Source organism: Oncorhynchus nerka, linkage group LG11, assembly GCF_034236695.1.
Source record: "Oncorhynchus nerka isolate Pitt River linkage group LG11, Oner_Uvic_2.0, whole genome shotgun sequence".
Classification (NCBI taxonomy): domain Eukaryota; kingdom Metazoa; phylum Chordata; class Actinopteri; order Salmoniformes; family Salmonidae; genus Oncorhynchus; species Oncorhynchus nerka.
The window spans coordinates 1377391-1405024 of record NC_088406.1 but is presented as its reverse complement, the minus strand read 5'-3'; the positions used below and the strand labels follow the sequence as shown (position 1 = coordinate 1405024).

General features: G+C 42.1%; 1 protein-coding gene across 1 annotated transcript in view; it reads right to left on the bottom strand.

Annotated features, from left to right (window-relative positions):
- LOC115124438 (contactin-5-like) overlaps positions 1 to 27634 on the bottom strand; it is a 653850-nt gene that overhangs the window by 289846 nt on the left and 336370 nt on the right. The window contains 1 exon segment of the mRNA XM_065024146.1: positions 7422 to 7517. Within this exon segment, the coding sequence (XP_064880218.1) occupies positions 7422 to 7517 (96 nt within the window).

The window sequence follows — 27634 nt, the reverse complement described above, 5'->3', positions numbered from 1 at the left end:
CCTACTACCATACCCTGTTTAAAGGCTCTTCAATATTTTGTCTTGTTTGTTCACCCTCTGAACGACACACAGACACAATCCATGTCGCAATTGTCTCAAGGCTTAAAAATCCTTCTTTAACATGACTCCTCCCCTTCGTCTACATTGATTTGAAGTGGATTTAACAAGTGACATCAATCAATAAGGGATCATAACCTGGATTCACCTGGTCAGTCTATGTCAAGGAAAAAGCAGGTGTTCTTAATGTTTTGTACGGTCAGTGTATATGGAAGTACTTCCTTTTTTAAATGTTTTGAAAATGTGTTTCTATTGGCTAATAGCAGTAAGGACTATCTGTTATTCAATGTGTTTCTAATAGCAGTAAGGACTATCTGTTATTCAATGTGTTTCTATGGGCTAATAGCAGTAAGGACTATCTGTTATTCAATGTGTTTCTATGGGCTAATAGCAGTAAGGACTATCTGTTATTCAATGTGTTTCTATGGGCTAATAGCAGTAAGGACTATCTGTTATTCAATGTGTTTCTATGGGCTAATAGCAGTAAGGACTATCTGTTATTCAATGTGTTTCTAATAGCAGTAAGGACTATCTGTTAATCAATGTGTTTCTATGGGCTAATAGCAGTAAGGACTATCTGTTATTCAATGTGTTTCTATGGGCTAATAACAGTAAGGACTCTCTGTTATTCAATGTGTATCTATGGGCTAATAGCAGTAAGGACTATCTGTTATTCAATGTGTTTCTAATAGCAGTAAGGACTATCTGTTAATCAATGTGTTTCTATGGGCTAATAGCAGTAAGGACTATCTGTTATTCAATGTGTTTCTATGGGCTAATAGCAGTAAGGACTATCTGTTATTCAATGTGTTTCTATGGGCTAATAGCAGTAAGGGCTATCTGTTATTCAATGTGTTTCTATTGGCTAATAGCAGTAAGGACTATCTGTTATTCAATGTGTTTCTATGGGCTAATAGCAGTCAGGACTGTCTGTTATTCAATGTGTTTCTATGGGCTAATAGCAGTAAGGACTATCTGTTATTCAATGTGTTTCTATGGGCTAATAGCAGTAAGGACTATCTGTTATTCAATGTGTTTCTATTGGCTAATAGCAGTAAGGACTATCTGTTATTCAATTTGTTTCTATGGGCTAATAGCAGTAAGGACTATCTGTTATTCAATGTGTTTCTATGGGCTAATAGCAGTAAGGACTATCTGTTATTCAATGTGTTTCTATTGGCTAATAGCAGTAAGGACTGTCTGTTATTCAATGTGTTTCTAATAGCAGTAAGGACTATCTGTTATTCAATGTGTTTCTATGGGCTAATAGCAGTAAGGACTATCTGTTATTCAATGTGTTTCTATTGGCTAATAGCAGTAAGGACTATCTGTTATTCAATGTGTTTCTATGGGCTAATAGCAGTAAGGACTATCTGTTATTCAATGTGTTTCTATGGGCTAATAGCAGTAAGGACTATCTGTTATTCAATGTGTTTCTATGGGCTAATAGCAGTAAGGACTATCTGTTATTCAATGTGTTTCTATGGGCTAATAGCAGTAAGGACTATCTGTTATTCAATGTGTTTCTATGGGCTAATAGCAGTAAGGACTATCTGTTATTCAATGTGTTTCTATTGGCTAATAGCAGTAAGGACTATCTGTTATTCAATGTGTTTCTATGGGCTAATATCAGTAAGGACTATCTGTTATTCAATGTGTTTCTAATAGCATTAAGGACTATCTGTTATTCAATGTGTTTCTATGGGCTAATAGCAGTAAGGACTATCTGTTATTCAATGTGTTTCTATTGGCTAATAGCAGTAAGGACTATCTGTTATTCAATGTGTTTCTATGGGCTAATAGCAGTAAGGACTATCTGTTATTCAATGTGTTTCTATGGGCTAATAGCAGTAAGGACTATCTGTTATTCAATGTGTTTCTATGGGCTAATAGCAGTAAGGACTATCTGTTATTCAATGTGTTTCTATGGGCTAATAGCAGTAAGGACTGTCTGTTATTCAATGTGTGTCTAATAGCAGTAAGGACTATCTGTTATTCAATGTGTTTCTATGGGCTAATAGCAGTAAGGACTATCTGTTATTCAATGTGTTTCTATGGGCTAATAGCAGTAAGGACTGTCTGTTATTCAATGTGTTTCTATGGGCTAATAGCAGTAAGGACTATCTGTTATTCAATGTGTTTCTAAATAACAGTAAGGACTATCTGTTATTCAATGTGTTTCTAATAGCAGTAAGGACTATCTGTTATTCAATGTGTTTCTATGGGCTAATAGCAGTAAGGACTATCTGTTATTCAATGTGTTTCTAATAGCAGTAAGGACTATCTGTTATTCAATGTGTTTCTATGGGCTAATAGCAGTAAGGACTATCTGTTATTCAATGTGTTTCTAATAGCAGTAAGGACTATCTGTTATTCAATGTGTTTCTAATAGCAGTAAGGACTATCTGTTATTCAATGTGTTTCTATGGGCTAATAGCAGTAAGGACTATCTGTTATTCAATGTGTTTCTATGGGCTAATAGCAGTAAGGACTATCTGTTATTCAATGTGTTTCTATGGGCTAATAGCAGTAAGGACTATCTGTTATTCAATGTGTTTCTATGGGCTAATAGCAGTAAGGACTATCTGTTATTCAATGTGTTTCTATTGGCTAATAGCAGTAAGGACTATCTGTTATTCAATGTGTTTCTAATAGCAGTAAGGACTATCTGTTATTCAATGTGTTTCTATGGGCTAATAGCAGTAAGGACTATCTGTTATTCAATGTGTTTCTATTGGCTAATAGCAGTAAGGACTATCTGTTATTCAATGTGTTTCTATGGGCTAATAGCAGTAAGGACTATCTGTTATTCAATGTGTTTCTATGGGCTAATAGCAGTAAGGACTATCTGTTATTCAATGTGTATCTATGGTCTAATAGCAGTGTGGCCAAATGCAATGTTTCATCTTCATTTCACAATGTATATAAACGTATATATATATACATACATACACACAGCAGGGAGCACTACCTAGTTACTGCATCTACTGTATTGACTATTGTGACTACCTAGTTACTGTATATACTGTATTTGACTGCTGTGACTACCTAGTTACTGTATCTACTGTATTTGACTGCTGTGGCTACCTAGTTACTGTGTATACTGTATTTGACTGCTGTGACTACCTAGTTACTGTGTATACTGTAATTGATTGCTCTGACTACCTAGTTACTGTATATACTGTAATTGACTGCTGTGGCTACCTAGTTACTGTATATACTGTATTTGACTGCTGTAACTACCTAGTTACTGTATATACTGTAATTGACTGCTGTGACTACCTAGTTACTGTATATACTGTATTTGACTGCTGTGACTACCTAGTTACTGTATCTACTGTATTTGACTGCTGTGACTACCTAGTTACTATCTACTGTATTTGACTGCTGTGGCTACCTAGTTACTGTATATACTGTATTTGACTGCTGTGACTACCTAGTTACTGTATATACTGTATTTGACTGCTGTAACTACCTAGTTACTGTATATACTGTATTTGACTGCTGTGACTACCTAGTTACTATCTACTGTATTTGACTGCTGTGACTACCTAGTTACTGTATATACTGTATTTGACTGCTGTGACTACCTAGTTACTATCTACTGTATTTGACTGCTGTGACTACCTAGTTACTGTATATACTGTAATTGACTGCTGTGACTACCTAGTTACCGTATATACTGTAATTGACTGCTGTGACTACCTAGTTACTATCTACTGTATTTGACTGCTGTGACTACCTAGTTACTGTATTTGCTGTGGCTACCTAGTTACTGACTGCTGTGACTGCTGTGGCTACCTAGTTACTGTATATACTGTAATTGACTGCTGTGGCTACCTAGTTACTGTATATACTGTAATTGACTGCTGTGGCTACCTAGTTACTGTATATACTGTAATTGACTGCTGTGGCTACCTAGTTACTGTATATACTGTAATTGACTGACTGTGTGGCTACCTAGTTACCTGTAATTGACTATAGTACTGTATTTGACTGTATATGCTGTGACTACCTAGTTACTGTGTATACTGTGATGCTGTGACTACCTAGTTACTGTATATACTGTAATTGACTACCTAGTTACTGTATATACTGTAACTTGACTGCTGTGCTGTGACTACCTAGTTACTGTATATACTGTATTTGACTGCTGTAACTACCTAGTTACTGTATATACTGTATTTGACTGCTGTGACTACCTAGTTACTATCTACTGTATTTGACTGCTGTGGCTACCTAGTTACTGTATATACTGTAATTGACTGCTGTGACTACCTAGTTACTGTGTATACTGTAATTGACTGCTGTGACTACCTAGTTACCGTATATACTGTATTGACTGCTGTGGCTACCTAGTTACTATCTACTGTATTTGACTGCTGTGACTACCTAGTTACTGTATATACTGTATTTGACTGCTGTGACTACCTAGTTACTATCTACTGTATTTGACTGCTGTGACTACCTAGTTACTGTATATACTGTAATTGACTGCTGTGACTACCTAGTTACCGTATATACTGTAATTGACTGCTGTGGCTACCTAGTTACTGTATATACTGTAATTGACTGCTGTGGCTACCTAGTTACTGTATATACTGTAATTGACTGCTGTGACTACCTAGTTACTGTATATCCTGTAATTGACTGCTGTGGCTACCTAGTTACTGTATATACTGTAATTGACTGCTGTGGCTACCTAGTTACTGTATATCCTGTAATTGACTGCTGTGGCTACCTAGTTACTGTATATACTGTAATTGACTGCTGTGGCTACCTAGTTACTGTATATACTGTAATTGACTGCTGTGACTACCTAGTTACTGTATATCCTGTAATTGACTGCTGTGGCTACCTAGTTACTGTATATACTGTAATTGACTGCTGTGGCTACCTAGTTACTGTATATACTGTAATTGACTGCTGTGGCTACCTAGCTACTGTATATACTGTAATTGACTGCTGTGGCTACCTAGTTACTGTATATACTGTATTTGACTGCTGTGGCTACCTAGTTACTGTATATACTGTATTTGACTGCTGTGACTACCTAGTTACTGTATATACTGTATTTGACTGCTGTGACTACCTAGTTACTGTATATACTGTAATTGACTGCTGTGGCTACCTAGTTACCGTATATACTGTATTTGACTGCTGTGACTACCTAGTTACTGTATATACTGTAATGAAACAGCAGGGAGCAGGTCTCGAACCCTCAACCTTCGACCCCGAGGTCCGGCGTGCTATCGACTGTACCGCTAAAGCTAAAGCATGCTCGTCCGGCAGGGTCGATTTCCACGCTTATAAACCCAGGGTCGATATCCACCCTTATAAACCCAGGGTCGATTTCCACCCTTATAAACCCAGGGTCGATTTCCACCCTTATAAACCCAGGGTCGATATCCACCCTTATAAACCCAGGGTCGATTTCCACCCTTATAAACCCAGGGTCGATTTCCACCCTTATAAACCCAGGGTCACTACACTATATACACTGCTCAAAAAAATAAAGGGAACACTTAAACAACACAATGTAACTCCAAGTTAATCACACTTCTGTGAAATCAAACTGTCCACTTGGGAAGCAACACTGATTGAAATAAATGTCACATGCTGTTGTGCAAATGGAATAGACAACAGGTGGAAATTATAGGCAATTAGCAAGACATCCCCAATAAAGGAGTGGTTCTGCAGATGATAACCACAGACCACTTCTCAGTTCCTATGCTTCCTGGCTGATGTTTTGGTCACTTTTGAATGCTGGTGGTGCTTTCACACTAGTGGTAGCATGAGACGGAGTCTACAACCCACACAAGTGGCTCAGGTAGTGCAGCTCATCCAGGATGGCACATCAATGCGAGCTGTGTCAAGAAGGTTTGCTGTGTCTGCCAGCGTAGTGTCCAGAGCATGGAGGCGCTACCAGGAGACAGGCCAGTACATCAGGAGACATGGAGGAGGCTGTAGTAGGGCAACAACCCAGCAGCAGGACCACTACCTCCGCCTTTGTGCAAGGAGGAGCAGGGGGAGCACTGCCAGAGCCCTGCAAAATGAACTCCAGCAGGCCACAAATGTGCATGTGCTCAAAACGGTTGTGCTTACAGCCCAACACCGTGCAGGACGTTTTCATTTGCCAGAGAACCCCAAGATTGGCAAATTCGTCACTGGCGCCCTATGCTCTTCACAGATGAAAGCAGGTTCACACTGAGCACATGTGACAGTCTGGAGACGCCGTGGAGAACGTTCTGCTGCCTGCAACATCCTCCAGCATGACCGGTTTGGCGGTGGGTCAGTCATGGTGTGGGGTGGCATTTCTTTGGGGGGGCCGCACAGCCCTCCATGTGCTCGCCAGAGGTAACCTGACTGCCATTAGGTACCGAGATGAGATCCTCAGACCCCTTGTGAGACCATATGCTGGTGCGGTTGGCCCTGGGTTCCTCCTAATGCAAGACAATGCTAGACCTCATGTGGCTGGAGTGTGTCAGCAGTTCCTGCAAGGGGAAGGCATTGATGCTATGGACTGGCCCGCCCGTTCCCCAGACCTGAATCCAATTGAGCACATCTGGGACATCATGTCTCGCTCCATCCACCAACAGACTGTTGCACCACAGACTGTCCAGGAGTTGGCGGATGCTTTAGTCCAGGTCTGGGAGGAGATCCCTCAGGAGACCATTCGCCACCTCATCAGGGGCATGCCCAGGCGTTGTAGGGAGGTCATACAGGCACGTGGAGGCCACACACACTACTGAGCCTCATTTTGACTTGTTTTAAAGGACATTACATCAAAGTTGGATCAGCCTGTAGTGTGGTTTTCCACTTTAATTTTGAGTGTGACTCCAAATCCAGACCTCCATGGGTTGATAAATTTGATTCCCATTGATAATTTTTGTGTGATTTTGTTGTCAGCACATTCAACTATGTAAAGAAAAAAGTATTTAATAAGAATATTTCATTCATTCAGATCTAGGATGTGTTATTTTAGTGTTCCCTTTATTTTTTTGAGCAGTGTATATATACAGAGGGGGCAAAAAAGTATTTAGTCAGCCACCAATTGTGCAAGTTCTCCCACTTAAAAAGATGAGAGAGGCCTGTAATTTTCGTCATAGGTACACTTCAACCATGACAGACAAAATGAGGGAAAAAATCCAGAAAATCACATTGTAGGATTTTTAATGAATTTATTTGCAAATTATGGTGGAAAATAAGTATTGGGCCCGGGGATGGGTTACCTGGAGAATGAGGTGGAGGGGTACACATGAGGAGGGTTAGGGTTTTAGGGTCTTACCTGGAGAATGAGGGGGTGGTGTACACATGAGGAGGGTTAGGGGTTAGGGGTCACGGGTTAAGGGTCAGGGTCTTACCTGGAGAATGAGGGGGTGGTGTACACATGAGCACCACTCCTTGTCCTTCCCTTACAGACACACCTCCTCTCGTCCTCACACTGAAGGATCCCAGATCTGTACCAGGAAACAACAACAAAATTAACAGCATTAATATTTGCTTTTCTACACAGTTACAGGTATTTACAATGTTATTCTACACAGTTATGGGTATTTATAATGTTATTCTACACAGTTACAGGTATTTACAATGCTATGCTACACAGTTACAGGTATTTACAATGCTATTCTACACAGTTACGGTTATTTACAATGCTATGCTACACAGTTACAGTTATTTACAATGCTATTCTACACAGTTATGGGTATTTATAATGCTACACAGTTAGATAGTGGTATCATACAACCAGGGTGAGTTTCCCAAATTCTTTGCAGCTTTTAGCTTATTCTAACGAGTTGTGTTATGTCTCTCGATAACCCAGTCGCCAGACACTTATCATTTTTAAATCAATTTCTAACGATCTATCATCTGTGAGTGAACCGAAATGTGTCAAATTAGACAGTTTACTGTTCTACTGAGGGTCTGGGTCATCAATAACTAACACAGTTTACTGTTCTACTGAGGGTCTGGGTCATCAATAACTAACACAGTATACTGTTCTACTGAGGGTCTGGGTCATCAATAACTAACACAGTTTACTGTTCTACTGAGGGTCTGGGTCATCAATAACTAACACAGTATACTGTTCTACTGAGGGTCTGTGTCTGGGTCATCAATAACTAACACAGTTTACTGTTCTACTGAGGGTCTGGGTCATCAATAACTAACACAGTTTACTGTTCTACTGAGGGTCTGTGTCTGGGTCATCAATAACTAACACAGTTTACTGTTCTACTGAGGGTCTGGGTCATCAATAACTAACACAGTTTACTGTTCTACTGAGGGTCTGGGTCATCAATAACTAACACAGTTTACTGTTCTACTGAGGGTCTGGGTCATCAATAACTAACACAGTTTACTGTTCTACTGAGGGTCTGTCATCTAACTAACACAGTTTACTGGAGGTCTGGGTCATCAATATCAATAACTAACACAGTTTACTGTTCTACTGAGGGTCTGGTTTACTGTCATCAAATAACTAACACAGTTTACTGTTCTACTGAGGGTCTGGGTCATCAATAACTAACACAGTTTACTGTTCTACTGAGGGTCTGGGTCATCAATAACTAACACAGTTTACTGTTCTACTGAGGGTCTGGGTCATCAATAACTAACACAGTTTACTGTTCTACTGAGGGTCTGGGTCATCAATAACTAACACAGTTTACTGTTCTACTGAGGGTCTGGGTCATCAATAACTAACACAGTTTACTGTTCTACTGAGGGTCTGGGTCATCAATAACTAACACAGTATACTGTTCTACTGAGGGTCTGGGTCATCAATAACTAACACAGTTTACTGTTCTACTGAGGGTCTGGCTCATCAATAACTAACACAGTTTACTGTTCTACTGAGGGTCTGGATCATCAATAACTAACACAGTTCACTGTTCTACTGAGGGTCTGGGTCATCAATAACTAACACAGTTTACTGTTCTACTGAGGGTCTGGGTCATCAATAACTAATACAGTTTACTGTTCTACTGAGGGTCTGGGTCATCAATAACTAACACAGTTACTGTTCTACTGACAGTTTACTGTTCTACTGAGGGTCTGGGTCATCAATAACTAACACAGTTTACTGTTCTACTGAGGGTCTGGGTCATCATCAATAACTAACACAGTTTACTGTTCTACTGAGGGTCTGGGTCATCAATAACTAACACAGTTTACTGTTCTACTGAGGGTCTGGGTCATCAATAACTAACACAGTTTACTGTTCTACTGAGGGTCTGGGTCATCAATAACTAACACAGTTTACTGTTCTACTGAGGGTCTGGGTCATCAATAACTAACACAGTTTACTGTTCTACATCAATAACTAGTTTACTGTTCTACTGAGGGTCTGGGTCATCAATAACTAACACAGTTTACTGTTCTACTGAGGGTCTGTGTTTACTGTTCTACTGAGGGTCTGGGTCATCAATAACTAACACAGTTTACTGTTCTACTGAGGGTCTGGGTCATCAATAACTAACACAGTTTACTGTTCTACTGAGGGTCTGGGTCTGGGTCATCAATAACTAACACAGTTTACTGTTCTACTGAGGGTCTGGGTCATCAATAACTAACACAGTATACTGTTCTACTGAGGGTCTGGGTCATCAATAACTAACACAGTATACTGTTCTACTGAGGGTCTGGGTCATCAATAACTAACACAGTTTACTGTTCTACTGAGGGTCTACTGTTCTACTGAGGGTCTGGGTCATCAATAACTAACACAGTATACTGTTCTACTGAGGGTCTGGGTCATCAATAACTAACACAGTTTACTGTTCTACTGAGGGTCTGTGGTCATCAATAACTAACACAGTTTACTGTTCTACTGAGGGTCTGGGTCATCAATAACTAACACAGTTTACTGTTCTACTGAGGGTCTGTGTCTGGGTCATCAATAACTAACACAGTTTACTGTTCTACTGAGGGTCTGGGTCATCAATAACTAACACAGTTTACTGTTCTACTGAGGGTCTGGGTCATCAATAACTAACACAGTTTACTGTTCTACTGAGGGTCTGGGTCATCAATAACTAACACAGTTTACTGTTCTACTGAGGGTCTGGGTCATCAATAACTAACACAGTTTACTGTTCTACTGAGGGTCTGTCTGGGTCATCAATAACTAACACAGTTTACTGTTCTACTGAGGGTCTGGGTCATCAATAACTAACACAGTTTACTGTTCTGAGGGTCTGAGGTCATCAATAACTAACACAGTTTACTGTTCTACTGAGGGTCATCTGGGTCTGGGTCATCAATACAGTCTGTTCTACTGAGGGTCTGGGTCATCAATAACTAACATAGTTTACTGTTCTACTGAGGGTCTGGGTCATCAATAACTAACACAGTATACTGTTCTACTGAGGGTCTGTTTCTGGGTCATCAATAACTAACACAGTTTACTGTTCTACTGAGGGTCTGTGTCATCAATAACTAACACAGTATACTGTTCTACTGAGGGTCTGGGTCATCAATAACTAACACAGTATACTGTTCTACTGAGGGTCTGGGTCATCAATAACTAACACAGTATACTGTTCTACTGAGGGTCTGGGTCATCAATAACTAACACAGTATACTGTTCTACTGAGGGTCTGTTTCTGGGTCATCAATAACTAACACAGTTTACTGTTCTACTGAGGGTCTGTTAGCTACAACAGTTTCTAAGGACACACCCTGGTTACTTTCTACTGAGGGTCTGGGTCACACACCAGTTTACTGTTCTACTGAGGGTCTACTTTTTACTAAGGACACACCCTGTTCTGGTTACTTTCTACTGAGGGTCTGGGTCATCACACCCTGTTTACTGAGGGTCTGGGTCATCAATAACTAACACAGTTTACACACCCCTAGTTACTGTTCTAAGGGTCTGGGTCACACACCAGTTTACTGTTCTAGTTACTTTCTAACTGTTCTACTGAGGGTCTGGGTCAGCACACCAGTTGGTTACTTTCTAAGGACACACCCCTGGTTACTTTCTAAGGACACACCCCTGGTTACTTTCTAAGGACACACCCCTAGTTACTTTCTAAGTACCGACACCTGGTTACTTTCTAAGGACACACCCCTGGTTACTTTCTAAGGACACACAACACATTAATTGATGCTTAGTGTAGACACCATTCCATTGGCTCTCTGCTTCCTAGTGTGTGTCCCAAATTACACCCTATACAGAGAATAGGGTTCCTATACAGAGAATAGGGTTCCACGGAATAGGGTTCCTATACAGAGAATAGGGTTCCTATACACATAATAGGGTTCCTATACACATAATAGGGTTCCACGGAATAGGGTTCCTATACACATAATAGGGTTCCACGGAATAGGGTTCCTATACACATAATAGGGTTCCAGGGAATAGGGTTCCTATACAGATAATAGGGTTCCAGGGAATAGGGTTCCTATACAGAGAATAGGGTTCCTATACACATAATAGGGTTCCAGGGAATAGGGTTCCTATACAGAGAATAGGGTTCCTATACACATAATAGGGTTCCTATACACATAATAGGGTTCCTATACACATAATAGGGTTCCTATACAGAGAATAGGGTTCCAGGGAATAGGGTTCCTATACAGAGAATAGGGTTCCAGGGAATAGGGTTCCTATACAGAGAATAGGGTTCCTATACACATAATAGGGTTCCTATACACATAATAGGGTTCCTATACACATAATAGGGTTCCTATACACATAATAGGGTTCCTATACAGAGAATAGGGTTCCTATACACATAATAGGGTTCCTATACACATAATAGGGTTCCACGGAATAGGGTTCCTATACACATAATAGGGTTCCACGGAATAGGGTTCCTATACACATAATAGGGTTCCAGGGAATAGGGTTCCTATACAGATAATAGGGTTCCAGGGAATAGGGTTCCTATACAGAGAATAGGGTTCCTATACACATAATAGGGTTCCAGGGAATAGGGTTCCTATACAGAGAATAGGGTTCCTATACACATAATAGGGTTCCAGGGAATAGGGTTCCTATACAGAGAATAGGGTTCCTATACAGAGAATAGGGTTCCTATACACAGATAATAGGGTTCCTATACAGAGAATAGGGTTCCTATACAGAGAATAGGGTTCCTATACACAGATAATAGGGTTCCTATACAGAGAATAGGGTTCCTATACACAGATAATAGGGTTCCTATACAGAGAATAGGGTTCCTATACACAGATAATAGGGTTCCTATACAGAGAATAGCGTTCCTATACAAAGATAATAGGGTTCCTATACAGGGAATAGGGTTCTATACACAGGGACTAGGGTTCCTATACACAGGTAATAGGGTTCCTATACAGATAATAGAGTTCCTATACAGGGAATAGGGTTCTATACACAGGGAATAGGGTTCTATACACAGGGAATATGGTTCTATACACAGGGAATAGGGTTCCTATACAGGGAATAGGGATGTGTAAGGCCGGTTCTTAGACATCCCAATTCATATTACATGGTCTGTATTACAGTTAGGGCTCAGTTAGGGCCCAGTTAGGGCCCAGTTAGGGTCCAGTTAGGGTCCAGTTAGGGTCCAAGGCCCCTTTATGGTCCAGTTAAGGCCCAGTTAGGGCCCAGCTAAGGCCCAGTTAGGGCCCAGTTAAGGCCCAGTTAGGGTCCAGTTAGGGCCCAGTTAGGGTCTATCAATGTTGTTCCATTTTTTAGAAGGACCAGCACTAGTAGCAGAATGGTTGAACTCCTATACAATACACAGGCCGAATGGAAAACACACACAATACATCTACATCCTGATACAATAAATACTGTTTCACTGTTAGTTGGTTGACCATTTGAGGGCTTGGATTTTAAGAAAACAAAATAGAATCAATATGTAGATTAATAGTATCTACACAAAGCTACGATTAAATCAAGTATAAGGACACAAGACACGGCTCCTCTACTCAAGTGACCAATCACATTACGATTCTGCAATCACCAATCTGTGTAAGTGCGTCCCAAATCGCAAGCTATTCCACAGGGCTCTGGTTAAAAGTAGTGCACCGTTTAGTAAAGAATGTGCCATTTGGGATGCCCCCTCGTCTACAATTCAGTGGCACTCTGCCATCCAAGTGAAGCAGATTTTTCCACCATAACGTGTAAATTGCTTGTAAAGGTTGATTGTTTGTATGAAGAGACTTGAGTATGTGTTCTATCTGTCAACAGGCGGATTGTAAACAACCATTACTAAGGTCATAACAACAGGCTAACCATTACTAAGGTCATAACAACATGCTAACCATTACTAAGGTCATAACAACAGGCTAACCATTACTAAGGTCATAACAACAGGCTAACCATTACTAAGGTCATAACAACAGGCTAACCATTACTAAGGTCATAACAACATGCTAACCATTACTAAGGTCATAACAACATGCTAACCATTACTAAGGTCATTACAAAAGGCTAACCATTACTAAGGTCATAACAACATGCTAACCATTACTAAGGTCATAACAACATGCTAACCATTACTAAGGTCATAACAACATGCTAACCATTACTAAGGTCATAACAACAGGCTAACCATTACTAAGGTCATAACAACAGGCTAACCATTACTAAGGTCATAACAACAGGCTAACCATTACTAAGGTCATAACAACAGGCTAACCATTACTAAGGTCATAACAACAGGCTAACCATTACTAAGGTCATAACAACAGGCTAACCATTACTAAGGTCATAACAACAGGCTAACCATTACTAAGGTCATAACAACAGGCTAACCATTACTAAGGTCATAACAACAGGCTAACCATTACTAAGGTCATAACAACAGGCTAACCATTACTAAGGTCATAACAACATGCTAACCATTACTAAGGTCATAACAACAGGCTAACCATTACTAAGGTCATAACAACATGCTAACCATTACTAAGGTCATAACAACAGGCTAACCATTACTAAGGTCAGCCTTCACGTGAGACATAACAACAGGCTAACCATTAATAGAGTCATGTCAAACATCAAGATGCAAATGAACTGAATTCTGATTTTCATTGCTATTCTACCAAGCAGAGAGAACATCATTTACATTCCTCAGATTTTAAGACAATTACAATACCCACCATCGGCCTTACCTTTTCAAAGCCTGGTACCAGCTTGTTACATTTCCACAAAACCTGGGTTACAGTGCTGCAGTGTTGGTATGAGGTTGTTAGTGTGAAATGCTGTGAAAAAGTCATTATCTCTACTTTTGTATATTTTTGATACTGAATGTTATCAGATCTTCAACCAAAACCTAATATTAGATAAAGGGAACCTGTTACAAATAACACAATTACACACAACATAGGTCCCACGGGCAGAAACCAAACACTGCATTTCACACTAACAACCTCATACCAACAGTCAAGCACAGTGATGGTAGTGTGATGGTTCGGGGATGTTTTTGTCAAGCACAGTGATGGTAGTGTGATGGTTCGGGGATGTTTTGTCAAGCACAGTGATGGTAGTGTGATGGTTTGGGGTTGTTTTGTCAAGCACAGTGATGGTAGTGTGATGGTTTGGGGATGTTTTGTCAAGCACAGTGATGGTAGTGTGATGGTTTGGGGATGTTTTGTCAAGCACAGTGATGGTAGTGTGATGGTTTGGGGATGTTTTGTCAAGCACAGTGATGGTAGTGTGATGGTTGGGGATGTTTTGTCAAGCACAGTGATGGTAGTGTGATGGTTTGGGGTTGTTTTGTCAAGCACAGTGATGGTAGTGTGATGGTTTGGGGATGTTTTGTCAAGCACAGTGATGGTAGTGTGATGGTTTGGGGATGTTTTGTCAAGCACAGTGATGGTAGTGTGATGGTTTGGGGATGTTTTGTCAAGCACAGTGATGGTAGTGTGATGGTTTGGGGATGTTTTGTCAAGCACAGTGATGGTAGTGTGATGGTTTGGGGATGTTTTGTCAAGCACAGTGATGGTAGTGTGATGGTTTGGGGTTGTTTTGTCAAGCACAGTGATGGTAGTGTGATGGTTTGGGGTTGTTTTGTCAAGCACAGTGATGGTAGTGTGATGGTTCGGGGATGTTTTGTCAAGCACAGTGATGGTAGTGTGATGGTTCGGGGATGTTTTTGTCAAGCACAGTGATGGTAGTGTGATGGTTCGGGGATGTTTTGTCAAGCACAGTGATGGTAGTGTGATGGTTTGGGGTTGTTTTGTCAAGCACAGTGATGGTAGTGTGATGGTTTGGGGATGTTTTGTCAAGCACAGTGATGGTAGTGTGATGGTTTGGGGATGTTTTGTCAAGCACAGTGATGGTAGTGTGATGGTTTGGGGATGTTTTGTCAAGCACAGTGATGGTAGTGTGATGGTTCGGGGATGTTTTGTCAAGCACAGTGATGGTAGTGTGATGGTTTGGGGTTGTTTTGTCAAGCACAGTGATGGTAGTGTGATGGTTCGGGGATGTTTTTGTCAAGCACAGTGATGGTAGTGTGATGGTTCGGGGATGTTTTTGTCAAGCACAGTGATGGTAGTGTGATGGTTCGGGGATGTTTTGTCAAGCACAGTGATGGTAGTGTGATGGTTTGGGGATGTTTTGTCAAGCACAGTGATGGTAGTGTGATGGTTTGGGGATGTTTTGTCAAGCACAGTGATGGTAGTGTGATGGTTTGGGGATGTTTTGTCAAGCACAGTGATGGTAGTGTGATGGTTCGGGGATGTTTTGTCAAGCACAGTGATGGTAGTGTGATGGTTAGGGGATGTTTTGCTGCCTCAGGACCTGCACGACTAGCTTTAATAGAAGGAACCATGAATTCTGCTCTGTATCAGATAATTGTACAGGAGAATGTCAGGCCCATCCGTCTGTGAGCTGAAGCCCTGCAGGGTCATGCAGCAAGACAATGATCCAAAACACACAATCAAGTCTACATGAAAATGGTTAAAAAGCAACACATTTAAAGTTTTGGAATGGCCTAGTCAAAGTCCAGACCTAATCCCAGTAGAGATGTTGTGGCAGGACCTGAAACGAGCAGTTCATGCTTGAAAACCCACAAATGTCACTGAGTTAAAGCAGTTCCGCATGGAAGAGTGGGCCAGAAATCCTCCACAGCGATGTGAGAGACTGATCAACAACTACAGGAAGAGTTTGGTTGGAGTCACTGCAGCTAAAGGTGGACTGATAAACTACAGGAAGTGTTTGGTTGGAGTCACTGCAGCTAAAGGTGGACTGATAAACTACAGGAAGTGGTTGGTTGGAGTCATTGCAGCTAAAGGTGGACTGATCAACAACTACAGGAAGTGGTTGGTTGGAGTCATTACAGCTAAAGGTGGACTGATCAACTACAGGAAGTGGTTGGTTGGAGTCATTGCAGCTAAAGGTGTACTGATCAACAACTACAGGAAGTGGTTGGTTGGAGTCATTGCAGCCAAAGGTGGACTGATCAACTACAGGAAGTGGTTGGTTGGAGTCATTGCAGCTAAAGGTGGACTGATCAACAACTACAGGAAGTGGTTGGTTGGAGTCATTGCAGCTAAAGGTGTACTGATCAACAACTACAGGAAGTGGTTGGTTGGAGTCATTGCAGCCAAAGGTGGACTGATCAACTACAGGAAGTGGTTGGTTGGAGTCATTGCAGCTAAAGGTGGACTGATCAACAACTACAGGAAGTGGTTGGTTGGAGTCATTGCAGCTAAAGGTGGACTGATCAACTACAGGAAGTGGTTGGTTGGAGTCATTGCAGCCAAAGGTGGACTGATCAACTACAGGAAGTGGTTGGTTGGAGTCATTGCAGCTAAAGGTGGACTGATCAACAACTACAGGAAGTGGTTGGTTGGAGTCATTGCAGCTAAAGGTGGACTGATCAACTACAGGAAGTGGTTGGTTGGAGTCACTGCAGCTAAAGGTGGACTGATCAACTACAGGAAGTGGTTGGTTGGAGTCACTGCAGCTAAAGGTGGACTGATCAACTACAGGAAGTGGTTGGTTGGAGTCACTGCAGCTAAAGGTGGCACAACCAGTTATTGAGTTAAAGGGGGCAATTACTTTCACACAGGGGCATTGGGTGTTGCATAACTTTGTTAATAAAATAAATAAAATATATTTTCTTAAACTCAGGTTCCCTTTATCTAATATTAGGTTTTGGTTGAAAATCTGATGACATTAAATATCAAAAATATGCACAAACAGAGAAAATCAGAAAGGGGTCAAATAGTTTTTCACAGCACTGTTTTTTCACCGGGCACCAAACAGAAGAAAACAGACTAAAACAGGGAGGAATCACTGATGTGTCCAATAAGAAACACTTGTTTCCACGTTCCGTTGTAAAACATTTTGATACTTTTTGCTCTAATGAATATGACCCTGATGACAGGTGAGACTCAGGGCAGGTTTAGGCTGTAGTTTGCTCTTTAATACTAACAGCCATCACTCGGTACTGTTTACCATGTTACTGGAAGTGTTGGGTAATTATGCCCTACAGCCACATACTGTACCGGGATGTGAGACCTGGGTCAGTGGCCCAAATTAAACCATATTTTGGTATTTTATTAGGATACCCATTAGCTGTTGCAAAAGCAGCAGCTACTTTTCCTGGGGTCCACACAGAACATGACACATGACACATAATACAGAATGACATAATACATAAATAGACAAGAACAGCTCCAGGACAGAACAACATGCATTTATAAGAAGGCACACGTAGCCTCCATATCGATAGATACACACAAACTATCTAGATCAAATAGGGGAGAGGCGTTGTGCTGTGAGGTGTTGCTTTATCTGGTTTTTTTAAACCAGGTTTGCTCTTTATTTGAGCAATATGAGATGGAAGGAAGAAGAAGGGAGTTCCATGCAGTAATGGCTCTGTGTAATACTGTATGTTTCCTTGAATTTGTTCTGGACCTGGGGACTGTGAAAAGACCCCCGGTGGCATGTCTGGTGGGGTAAGTGTGTGTGTCAGAGCTGGGTGTAAGTTGACTAACAGTTTGGGATTTCCAACACATGAATGTTTGTTATAAAAAGAAGAGGTGATGCAGTCGGTCTTTCCTCAACTCTTAGCCAAGAGAGACTGGCAGCATAGTATTTATATCAGCCCTCTGATGTATATCAGCCCTATGCAGAGCACTAGTTTTGACCAGGACCCAGTGCACTAAATAAGGAATAGGGTGCCACGTGGGATTGTATTTATTCTGCAGTTCAGACATATTAAGGAAAGATCAAGGGTTCAAACTCTTCATCTGAAGATTAAATGTAGGCTGCTGTAGCACACAGTCCCCTCCCTGTCTACTGTGTTTCTGTCACACTACATTTGACCGAAAACAAATGACTGGCGGGTTTATACACTCTATCGGCATGACAGAACAGCAGCCTCTGGTAAGACATGGGGCGGGGGCCTATGCATTTTTGTAAACAACAGATGGTGCATGATATCTAAGGAAGTCTCAAGGTTTTGATTACCTGAGGTAGAGTATCTCATGATAAGCTGTAGACCACACTATCTAGTTTTACCACATTTCTATCAGCATGTTAAATGTGCAACCAGAGGGAGAAAAAAAATTCTCGACCACTTTTACTTCACACACAGAGACGCATACAAAGCTCTCCCTCCATTTGGCATATCTGACCATAATTCTATCCTCCTGATTCCTGCTTACAAACAAAGATCAAAGCAGAAGCACCCGTAACTCAGTCTATAAAAAAGTGGTCAGATGACTGTTTTGCTATCACAGACTGGAATATGTTCCGGGATTCTTCCGATGGCATTGAGGAGTACAGCACATCAGTCACTGGCTTTATCAATAAGGGGATCGATGAAGTCATTCCCACAACATCCACACTAAGCTAAAGGCTAAAGCTGCCGCTTTCGTACGGGACTCTAAAGTGGAAGCTGCACGCACGTCTGTAGCCATGAAATGTTTGAAAGCATGGTCATGGCTCACATCAACACCATTATCCCAGAAAACCTAGACCCACTCCAATTTGCATACCGCACCAACAGATCCACAGATGATGCAATCTATACAGCACTCCACACTGCCCTTTCCCACCTGGACAAAAGGAACACCTATGTGAGAATGCTGTTCATTGACTATAGCTTAGCGTTCAACACCTTAGTGCCCTCAAAGCTCATCACTAAGCTAAGGACCCTGTGACTAAACACCTCCCTCTGCAACTGGATCCTGGACTTCCTAACGGGTCACCCCCAGGTGGTAAGGGTAGATAACAACACATCCGCCTCACTGTTCCTCAACACAGGGTTTCCTCAGGGGTGCGTTCTCAGTCCCCTCCTGTACTCCCTGTTCACTCATGACTGCACGGCCAGGCACGACTCCAAAACCATCATTAAGTTTGCTGATGACACAACAGCGGTAGGCCTGATCACCGACAACGATGACACAGCCTATCGGGAGGAAGTCAGAGACCTGACAGAGACCTGGTGCAAGGACAACAACCTCTCCCTTGACGTGATGAATACAAAAGGAGATGATTGTGGACTACAGGAAAAGGAGGACCGAGCACGCCCCCATTCTCATCGACGGGGCTGTTGTGGTGCAGGTTGAGAGCTTCAAGTTCCTTGGTGTCCACATCACCAACAAACTAACATGGTCCAAGCACACCAAGAGAGTCGTGAAAAGGACATAACAAAACCTATTCCCCCTCAGGAGACTGAAAAGATTTGGCATGGGTCCTCAGATCCTCAAAATGTTTTACAGCTGCAACATCGAGAGTATCCTGATGGGTTGTATCACTGCCTGGTATGGCAACTGCTCTGCCTCCGACCGCAAGGCACTACAGAGGGTAGTGCGTACGGCCCAGTACATCACCGAGGCCAAGCTTCCTGCTATCCTTGACCTCTATACAAGGCGGTGTCAGAGGAAGGCCCTTGACTCCAGCCATAGACTGTTCTCTCTGCTACCACACGGTAAGCGGCACCAGAGCGCCAAGTCAAGGTCCAAGAGGCTTCTAAACAGCTTCTACCCCCAAGCCATAAGACTCCTGAACAGTTAATCAAATGACTACCTAGACTATTTGCACTTTAATAACTCTACCTACATTTACATATTACCTCAATTACCTCGACACCGGGGCCCGGCCGTTGACTCTGTACCGGCAGCCCCTGTATATAGCCTCCACGTTGACTCTGTACCGTAACACCCTGTATATAGCCTTCACATTGACTCTGTACCGGTACCCCCTGTATATAGCCTCCACATTGACTCTGTACTGTAACACCCTGTATTTAGCCTCCACGCTGACTCTGTACCGGTACCCCCCCCTGTATTTAGCACCACCATTGTTATTTACTGCTGCTCTTTAACCTCTCTAGGGTAGGGGGAAGCATTCGGAATTTTGGATGAAAAGCATGTCCAAATTAAACGGCCTGCTACTTGGGCCCAGAAGATATGATATGCATATAACTGATATATTTGGATAGAAAACACTCTAACGTTTCCAAAACTGTTAAAATAGTGTCTGTGAGTATAACAGAACTGTTTTAACAGGCAGAAACCTGAGAAGAATCCATTCAGGAAGTCGTTTTTTTTCTTCTTTTTGTTAAATTCAATGCCATTACAGTATCCATTGACTTAGGACTCCATTTGCAGCTCCTATGCCTTCCACTAGATGTCAACAGTCTTTAGAAATCGTTTCAGGCTTGTATTCTTATAATTTAAGGAGTAAGACCAGTCTGAAGGAGTGGACCCTAACGTGACGCAGAGTTTTTTCAGGCGCATGTGCATTTCCTTTTATATTGACGACGTTATTATCCAGTTGAAATATTATAGATCATTTAGGCAAAAAAACAACAACCTGAGGATTGAATATAAACATCGTTTGACATGTTTCTATAAACTTTACGGATACAATTTAGATTTTTTTGTCTGATTGTTTTGACTGAGTTTGAGCCTGTGGATTACTGTAGAAAAGGGGCTAACAAAACGGAGGTTTTTTGATATAAAGAGACTTCATCGAACAAAAGGAACATTTATTGAGTAAATTAATGTCTTCTGAGTGCCACCATATGAAGATCATCAAAGGTAAGGGATTCATTTTATCTCTATTTCTGAGTTTTGTAACGCTTCTGCTTGGCTGGTTACTGTTTGTAATAATTTGTCAACTGGGCTATGTTCTGGGCTAGGTGTGTTCTGGGCTAGGTGTGTTCTGGGCTAGGTATGTTCTGGGCTAGGTATGTTCTGGGCCAGGTATGTTCTGGGCCAGGTATGTTCTGGGCTAGGTATGTTCTGGGCTAGGTATATTCTGGGCTAGGTATGCTTTCGCTGAAAAGCATTTTATAAATATGACACTGTGGTTGGTTTAACAAGAAGTTCATCTTTAAACCTATGTAAATATGTTTTGTTTTCTGAATTTTTATAATGAGCATCTCTGTAATTTAATTTGACGCTCTGCAACCTCACTGGATGTTGGCCAGATGGGACGCTAGTGTCCCACATACCCTAGAGAGGTTAATTATTAGTTATTCTTATCTTCAACTTTTTGGTGGAGAATTTTCATAAAACTACACTGTTGGTTAAGGGCTTGTAAGTAAGCATTTCACTGTAAGGTTGTAATATTCAATAATATTATGGGTGCCTTCCACACATATCCCATTCAACTGAGTTAGTCAATCACCATAGCTGAGAAAGTGACAATGTGTGTCATTATAAATTAACATTTAATTATGTAGGATAAGATGTGGCTAAGCTTCAATGTAGAACATTCTTGAGAACGTGTAGAACGTTCTCAGGTGGACCTTTTCCCCAGGACATCACTGAGGACCATGTCAGGACCTTCGTAGGACGTTCTCATGTGGACCTTTTCGCCAGGACATCACTGAGGACCATGTCAGGACCTTCGTAGGACGTTCTCATGACGTCCGTTTTACGTGACGTTCTTGGGACGTTGTGTCATGGTCCCCTGGGGGTATTGTGACACAACATCCTGACCATCCCGAGGAATTCCTAACAAGTCATTATTGTTTGCAGGGCTAACTAACTCAGCACATTGACCGGTTTCATTTTTTTATTTTTTTATTTTTTTTATTTTACCTTTAGTTTACTAGGCAAGTCAGTTAATTAAGAACAAATTCTTATTTTTAATGACGGCCTAGGAACAGTGGGTTAACCTCTTCAACCTATGGGGGCGCTATGTCATTATTGGATAAAAAAACGTGCCCGTTTTAAGCGCAATATTTTGTCACGAAAAGATGCTCGACTATGCATATAATTGGCAGCTTTGGAAAGAAAACACTCTGACGTTTTCAAAACTGCAAAGATATTATCTGTGAGTGCCCCAGAACTCATGCTACAGGCGAAACCAAGATGAAACCTCAAACAGGAAATGAGCTGAATTTTGAAGCTCTGTTTACTATCGTCTCCTTATATGGCTGTGAATGTGCCGTGAACGAGCTTATGCTCTCTGCCGTTCGTCCAAGATGTCTGCAGCATTGTGACGTATTTGTAGGCATATCATTGGAAGATGTTGCCTGGTGATGGTAACGCTAAATGCTAATGCTAACGCTAAATGCTAGTGTTGCTATGGTAGAGAAGCATATTTTTGAAAATCTGAGATGACAGTGTTGTTAACAAAAGGCTAAGCTTGAGAGCAAATAGATTTATTTCATTTCATTTGCGATTTTCATGAATAGTTAACGTTGCGTTATGCTAATGAGCTTGCGGATAGATTTACACAATCCTGGATACAGGTTTCTTTCGTAGCTAAACGCGACGCAGAAAACGGAGCGATTTGTCCTAAACAAATAATATTTTTGTAAAAACTGAACATTTGCTATATAACTGAGAGTCTCCTCATTGAAAACATCTGTTCTTCAAAGGTAAATGATTTTATTTGAATGTTTTTCTGGTTTTTGTAAAAATGTTGCCTGCTGAATGCTAACGCTAAATGCTACGCTAGCTATCAATAGTGTTACACAAATGCTTGTTTTGCAATGGTTGAGAAGCATATTTTGAAAATCTGAGATGACAGTGTTGTTAACAAAAATCTAAGCTTGAGAGCTAACATATTGATTTCATTTCATTTGCAATTTTCATGAATAGTTAACGTTGCGTTATGGTAATGAGCTTGAGGCTGTAGTCACGATCCCGGATCCGGGATGGCTCGTCACAATAGGTTAACTGCCTGTTCAGGGACAGAACGACAGATATTTGTACCTTGTCAGCTCGGGGATTTGAACTTGCAACCTTTCAGTTACTAGCCCAATGCTCTAACCACTAGGCTACCCTCATTGTGTGACCTGCAGGGGCTGGCTAACTCAGCTCAGCACATTGACCAGTTTCATTGTGTGATCTGTAGGGTCTAGCTAACTCAGCTCAGCACATTGACCAGTTTCATTGTGTGATCTGTAGGGTCTAGCTAACTCAGCTCAGCACATTGACCAGTTTCATTGTGTGATCTGTAGGGTCTAGCTAACTCAGCTCAGCACATTGACCAGTTTCATTGTGTGATCTGTAGGGTCTGCTCAGCTTGAACTCAGCTCAGCACATTGACCAGTTTCATTGTGTGATCTGTAGGGTCTGGCTAACTCAGCTCAGCACATTGACCAGTTTCATTGTGTGATCTGTAGGGTCTGGCTAACTCAGCTCAGCACATTGACCAGTTTCATTGTGTGATCTGTAGGGTCTGCTCAGCACATTGACCAGTTTCATTGTGTGATCTGTAGGGTCTCAGCTCAGCACATTGACCAGTTTCATTGTGTGATCTGTAGGGTCTGGCTAACTCAGCTCAGCACATTGACCAGTTTCATTGTGTGATCTGTAGGGTCTGGCTAACTCAGCTCAGCACATTGACCAGTTTCATTGTGTGATCTGTAGGGTCTCAGCACATTGCTAACTCAGCTCAGCACATTGACCAGTTTCATTGTGTGATCTGTAGGGTCTGGCTAACTCAGCTCAGCACATTGACCAGTTTCATTGTGTGATCTGTAGGGTCTAGCTAACTCAGCTCAGCACATTGACCAGTTTCATTGTGTGATCTGTAGGGTCTGGCTAACTCAGCTCAGCACATTGACCAGTTTCATTGTGTGATCTGTAGGGTCTGGCTAACTCAGCTCAGCACATTGACCAGTTTCATTGTGTGATCTGTAGGGTCTAACTCAGCTAACTCAGCTCAGCACATTGACCAGTTTCATTGTGTGATCTGTAGGGTCTGGCTAACTCAGCTCAGCACATTGACCAGTTTCATTGTGTGATCTGTAGGGTCTGGCTAACTCAGCTCAGCACATTGACCAGTTTCATTGTGTGATCTGTAGGGTCTGGCTAACTCAGCTCAGCACATTGACCAGTTTCATTGTGTGATCTGTAGGGTCTGGCTAACTCAGCTCAGCACATTGACCAGTTTCATTGTGTGATCTGTAGGGTCTGGCTAACTCAGCTCAGCACATTGACCAGTTTCATTGTGTGATCTGTAGGGTCTGGCTAACTCAGCTCAGCACATTGACCAGTTTCATTGTGTGATCTGTTGACCAGTTTCATTGTGTCTGTAGGGTTCTAACTCAGCTCAGCACATTGACCAGTTTCATTGTGTGATCTGTAGGGTCTGGCTAACTCAGCTCAGCACATTGACCAGTTTCATTGTGTGATCTGTAGGGTCTGGCTAACTCAGCTCAGCACATTGACCAGTTTCATTGTGTGATCTGTAGGGTCTGGCTAACTCAGCTCAGCACATTGACCAGTTTCATTGTGTGATCTGTAGGGTCTGGCTAACTCAGCTCAGCACATTGACCAGTTTCATTGTGTGATCTGTAGGGTCTGGCTCAGCACATTGACCAGTTTCAACTCAGCTCAGCACATTGACCAGTTTCATTGTGTGATCTGTAGGGTCTGGCTAACTCAGCTCAGCACATTGACCAGTTTCATTGTGTGATATGTAGGGTCTGGCTAACTCAGCTCAGCACATTGACCAGTTTCATTGTGTGATATGTAGGGTCTGGCTAACTCAGCTCAGCACATTGACCAGTTTCATTGTGTGATATGTAGGGTCTGGCTAACTCAGCTCAGCACATTGACCAGTTTCATTGTGTGATCTGTAGGGTCTGGCTAACTCAGCTCAGCACATTGACCAGTTTCATTGTGTGATCTGTAGGGTCTGGCTAACTCAGCTCAGCACATTGACCAGTTTCATTGTGTGATCTGTAGGGTCTGGCTAACTCAGCTCAGCACATTGACCAGTTTCATTGTGTGATCTGTAGGGTCTGGCTAACTCAGCTCAGCACATTGACCAGTTTCATTGTGTGATCTGTAGGGTCTGGCTAACTCAGCTCAGCACATTGACCAGTTTCATTGTGTGATCTGTAGGGTCTGGCTAACTCAGCTCAGCACATTGACCAGTTTCATTGTGTGATCTGTAGGGTCTGGCTAACTCAGCTCAGCACATTGACCAGTTTCATTGTGTGATCTGTAGGGTCTGGCTAACTCAGCTCAGCACATTGACCAGTTTCATTGTGTGATCTGTAGGGTCTGGCTAACTCAGCTCAGCACATTGACCAGTTTCATTGTGTGATCTGTAGGGTCTGGCTAACTCAGCTCAGCACATTGACCAGTTTCATTGTGTGATCTGTAGGGTCTGGCTAACTCAGCTCAGCACATTGACCAGTTTCATTGTGTGATCTGTAGGGTCTGGCTAACTCAGCTCAGCACATTGACCAGTTTCATTGTGTGATCTGTAGGGTCTGGCTAACTCAGCTCAGCACATTGACCAGTTTCATTGTGTGATCTGTAGGGTCTGGCTAACTCAGCTCAGCACATTGACCAGTTTCATTGTGTGATCTGTAGGGTCTGGCTAACTCAGCTCAGCACATTGACCAGTTTCATTGTGTGATCTGTAGGGTCTGGCTAACTCAGCTCAGCACATTGACCAGTTTCATTGTGTGATCTGTAGGGTCTGGCTAACTCAGCTCAGCACATTGACCAGTTTCATTGTGTGATCTGTAGGGTCTGGCTAACTCAGCTCAGCACATTGACCAGTTTCATTGTGTGATCTGTAGGGTCTGGCTAACTCAGCTCAGCACATTGACCAGTTTCATTGTGTGATCTGTAGGGTCTGTAACTCAGCTCAGCACATTGACCAGTTTCATTGTGTGATCTGTAGGGTCTGGCTAACTCAGCTCAGCACATTGACCAGTTTCATTGTGTGATCTGTAGGGTCTGGCTAACTCAGCTCAGCACATTGACCAGTTTCATTGTGTGATCTGTAGGGTCTGGCTAACTCAGCTCAGCACATTGACCAGTTTCATTGTGTGATCTGTAGGGTCTGGCTAACTCAGCTCAGCACATTGACCAGTTTCATTGTGTGATCTGTAGGGTCTGGCTAACTCAGCTCAGCACATTGACCAGTTTCATTGTGTGATCTGTAGGGTCTGGCTAACTCAGCTCAGCACATTGACCAGTTTCATTGTGTGATCTGTAGGGTCTGGCTAACTCAGCTCAGCACATTGACCAGTTTCATTGTGTGATCTGTAGGGTCTGGCTAACTCAGCTCAGCACATTGACCAGTTTCATTGTTCTGTGGGTGATCTGCACATTGAGTTTCATTGGTGATCTGTAGGGTCTGGCTAACTCAGCTCAGCACATTGACCAGTTTCATTGTGTGATCTGTAGGGTCTGGCTAACTCAGCTCAGCACATTGACCAGTTTCATTGTGTGATCTGTAGGGTCTGGCTAACTCAGCTCAGCACATTGACCAGTTTCATTGTGTGATCTGTAGGGTCTGGCTAACTCAGCTCAGCACATTGACCAGTTTCATTGTGTGATCTGTAGGGTCTGGCTAACTCAGCTCAGCACATTGACCAGTTTCATTGTGTGATCTGTAGGGTCTGGCTAACTCAGCTCAGCACATTGACCAGTTTCATTGTGTGATCTGTAGGGTCTGGCTAACTCAGCTCAGCACATTGACCAGTTTCATTTATCTGTGATCTGTCTGGCTACATTGACCAGTTTCATTGTGTGATCTGTAGCTCAGCACATTGACCAGTTTCATTGTGTGATCTGTAGGGTCTAGCTAACTCAGCTCAGCACATTGACCAGTTTCATTGTGTGATCTGTAGGGTCTAGCTAACTCAGCTCAGCACATTGACCAGTTTCATTGTTTCATTGTGATGATCTGTAGGGTCTAGCTAACTCAGCTCAGCACATTGACCAGTTTCATTGTGTGATCTGTAGGGTCTAGCTAACTCAGCTCAGCACATTGACCAGTTTCATTGTGTGATCTGTAGGGTCTAGCTAACTCAGCTCAGCACATTGACCAGTTTCATTGTGTGATCTGTAGGGTCTAGCTAACTCAGCTCAGCACATTGACCAGTTTCATTGTGTGATCTGTAGGGTCTGCTAACTCAGCTCAGCACATTGACCAGTTTCATTGTGTGATCTGTAGGGTCTGGCTAACTCAGCTCAGCACATTGACCAGTTTCATTGTGTGATCTGTAGGGTCTGGCTAACTCAGCTCAGCACATTGACCAGTTTCATTGTGTGATCTGTAGGGTCTAGCTAACTCAGCTCAGCACATTGACCAGTTTCATTGTGTGATCTGTAGGGTCTAGCTAACTCAGCTCAGCACATTGACCAGTTTCATTGTGTGATCTGTAGGGTCTGGCTAACTCAGCTCAGCACA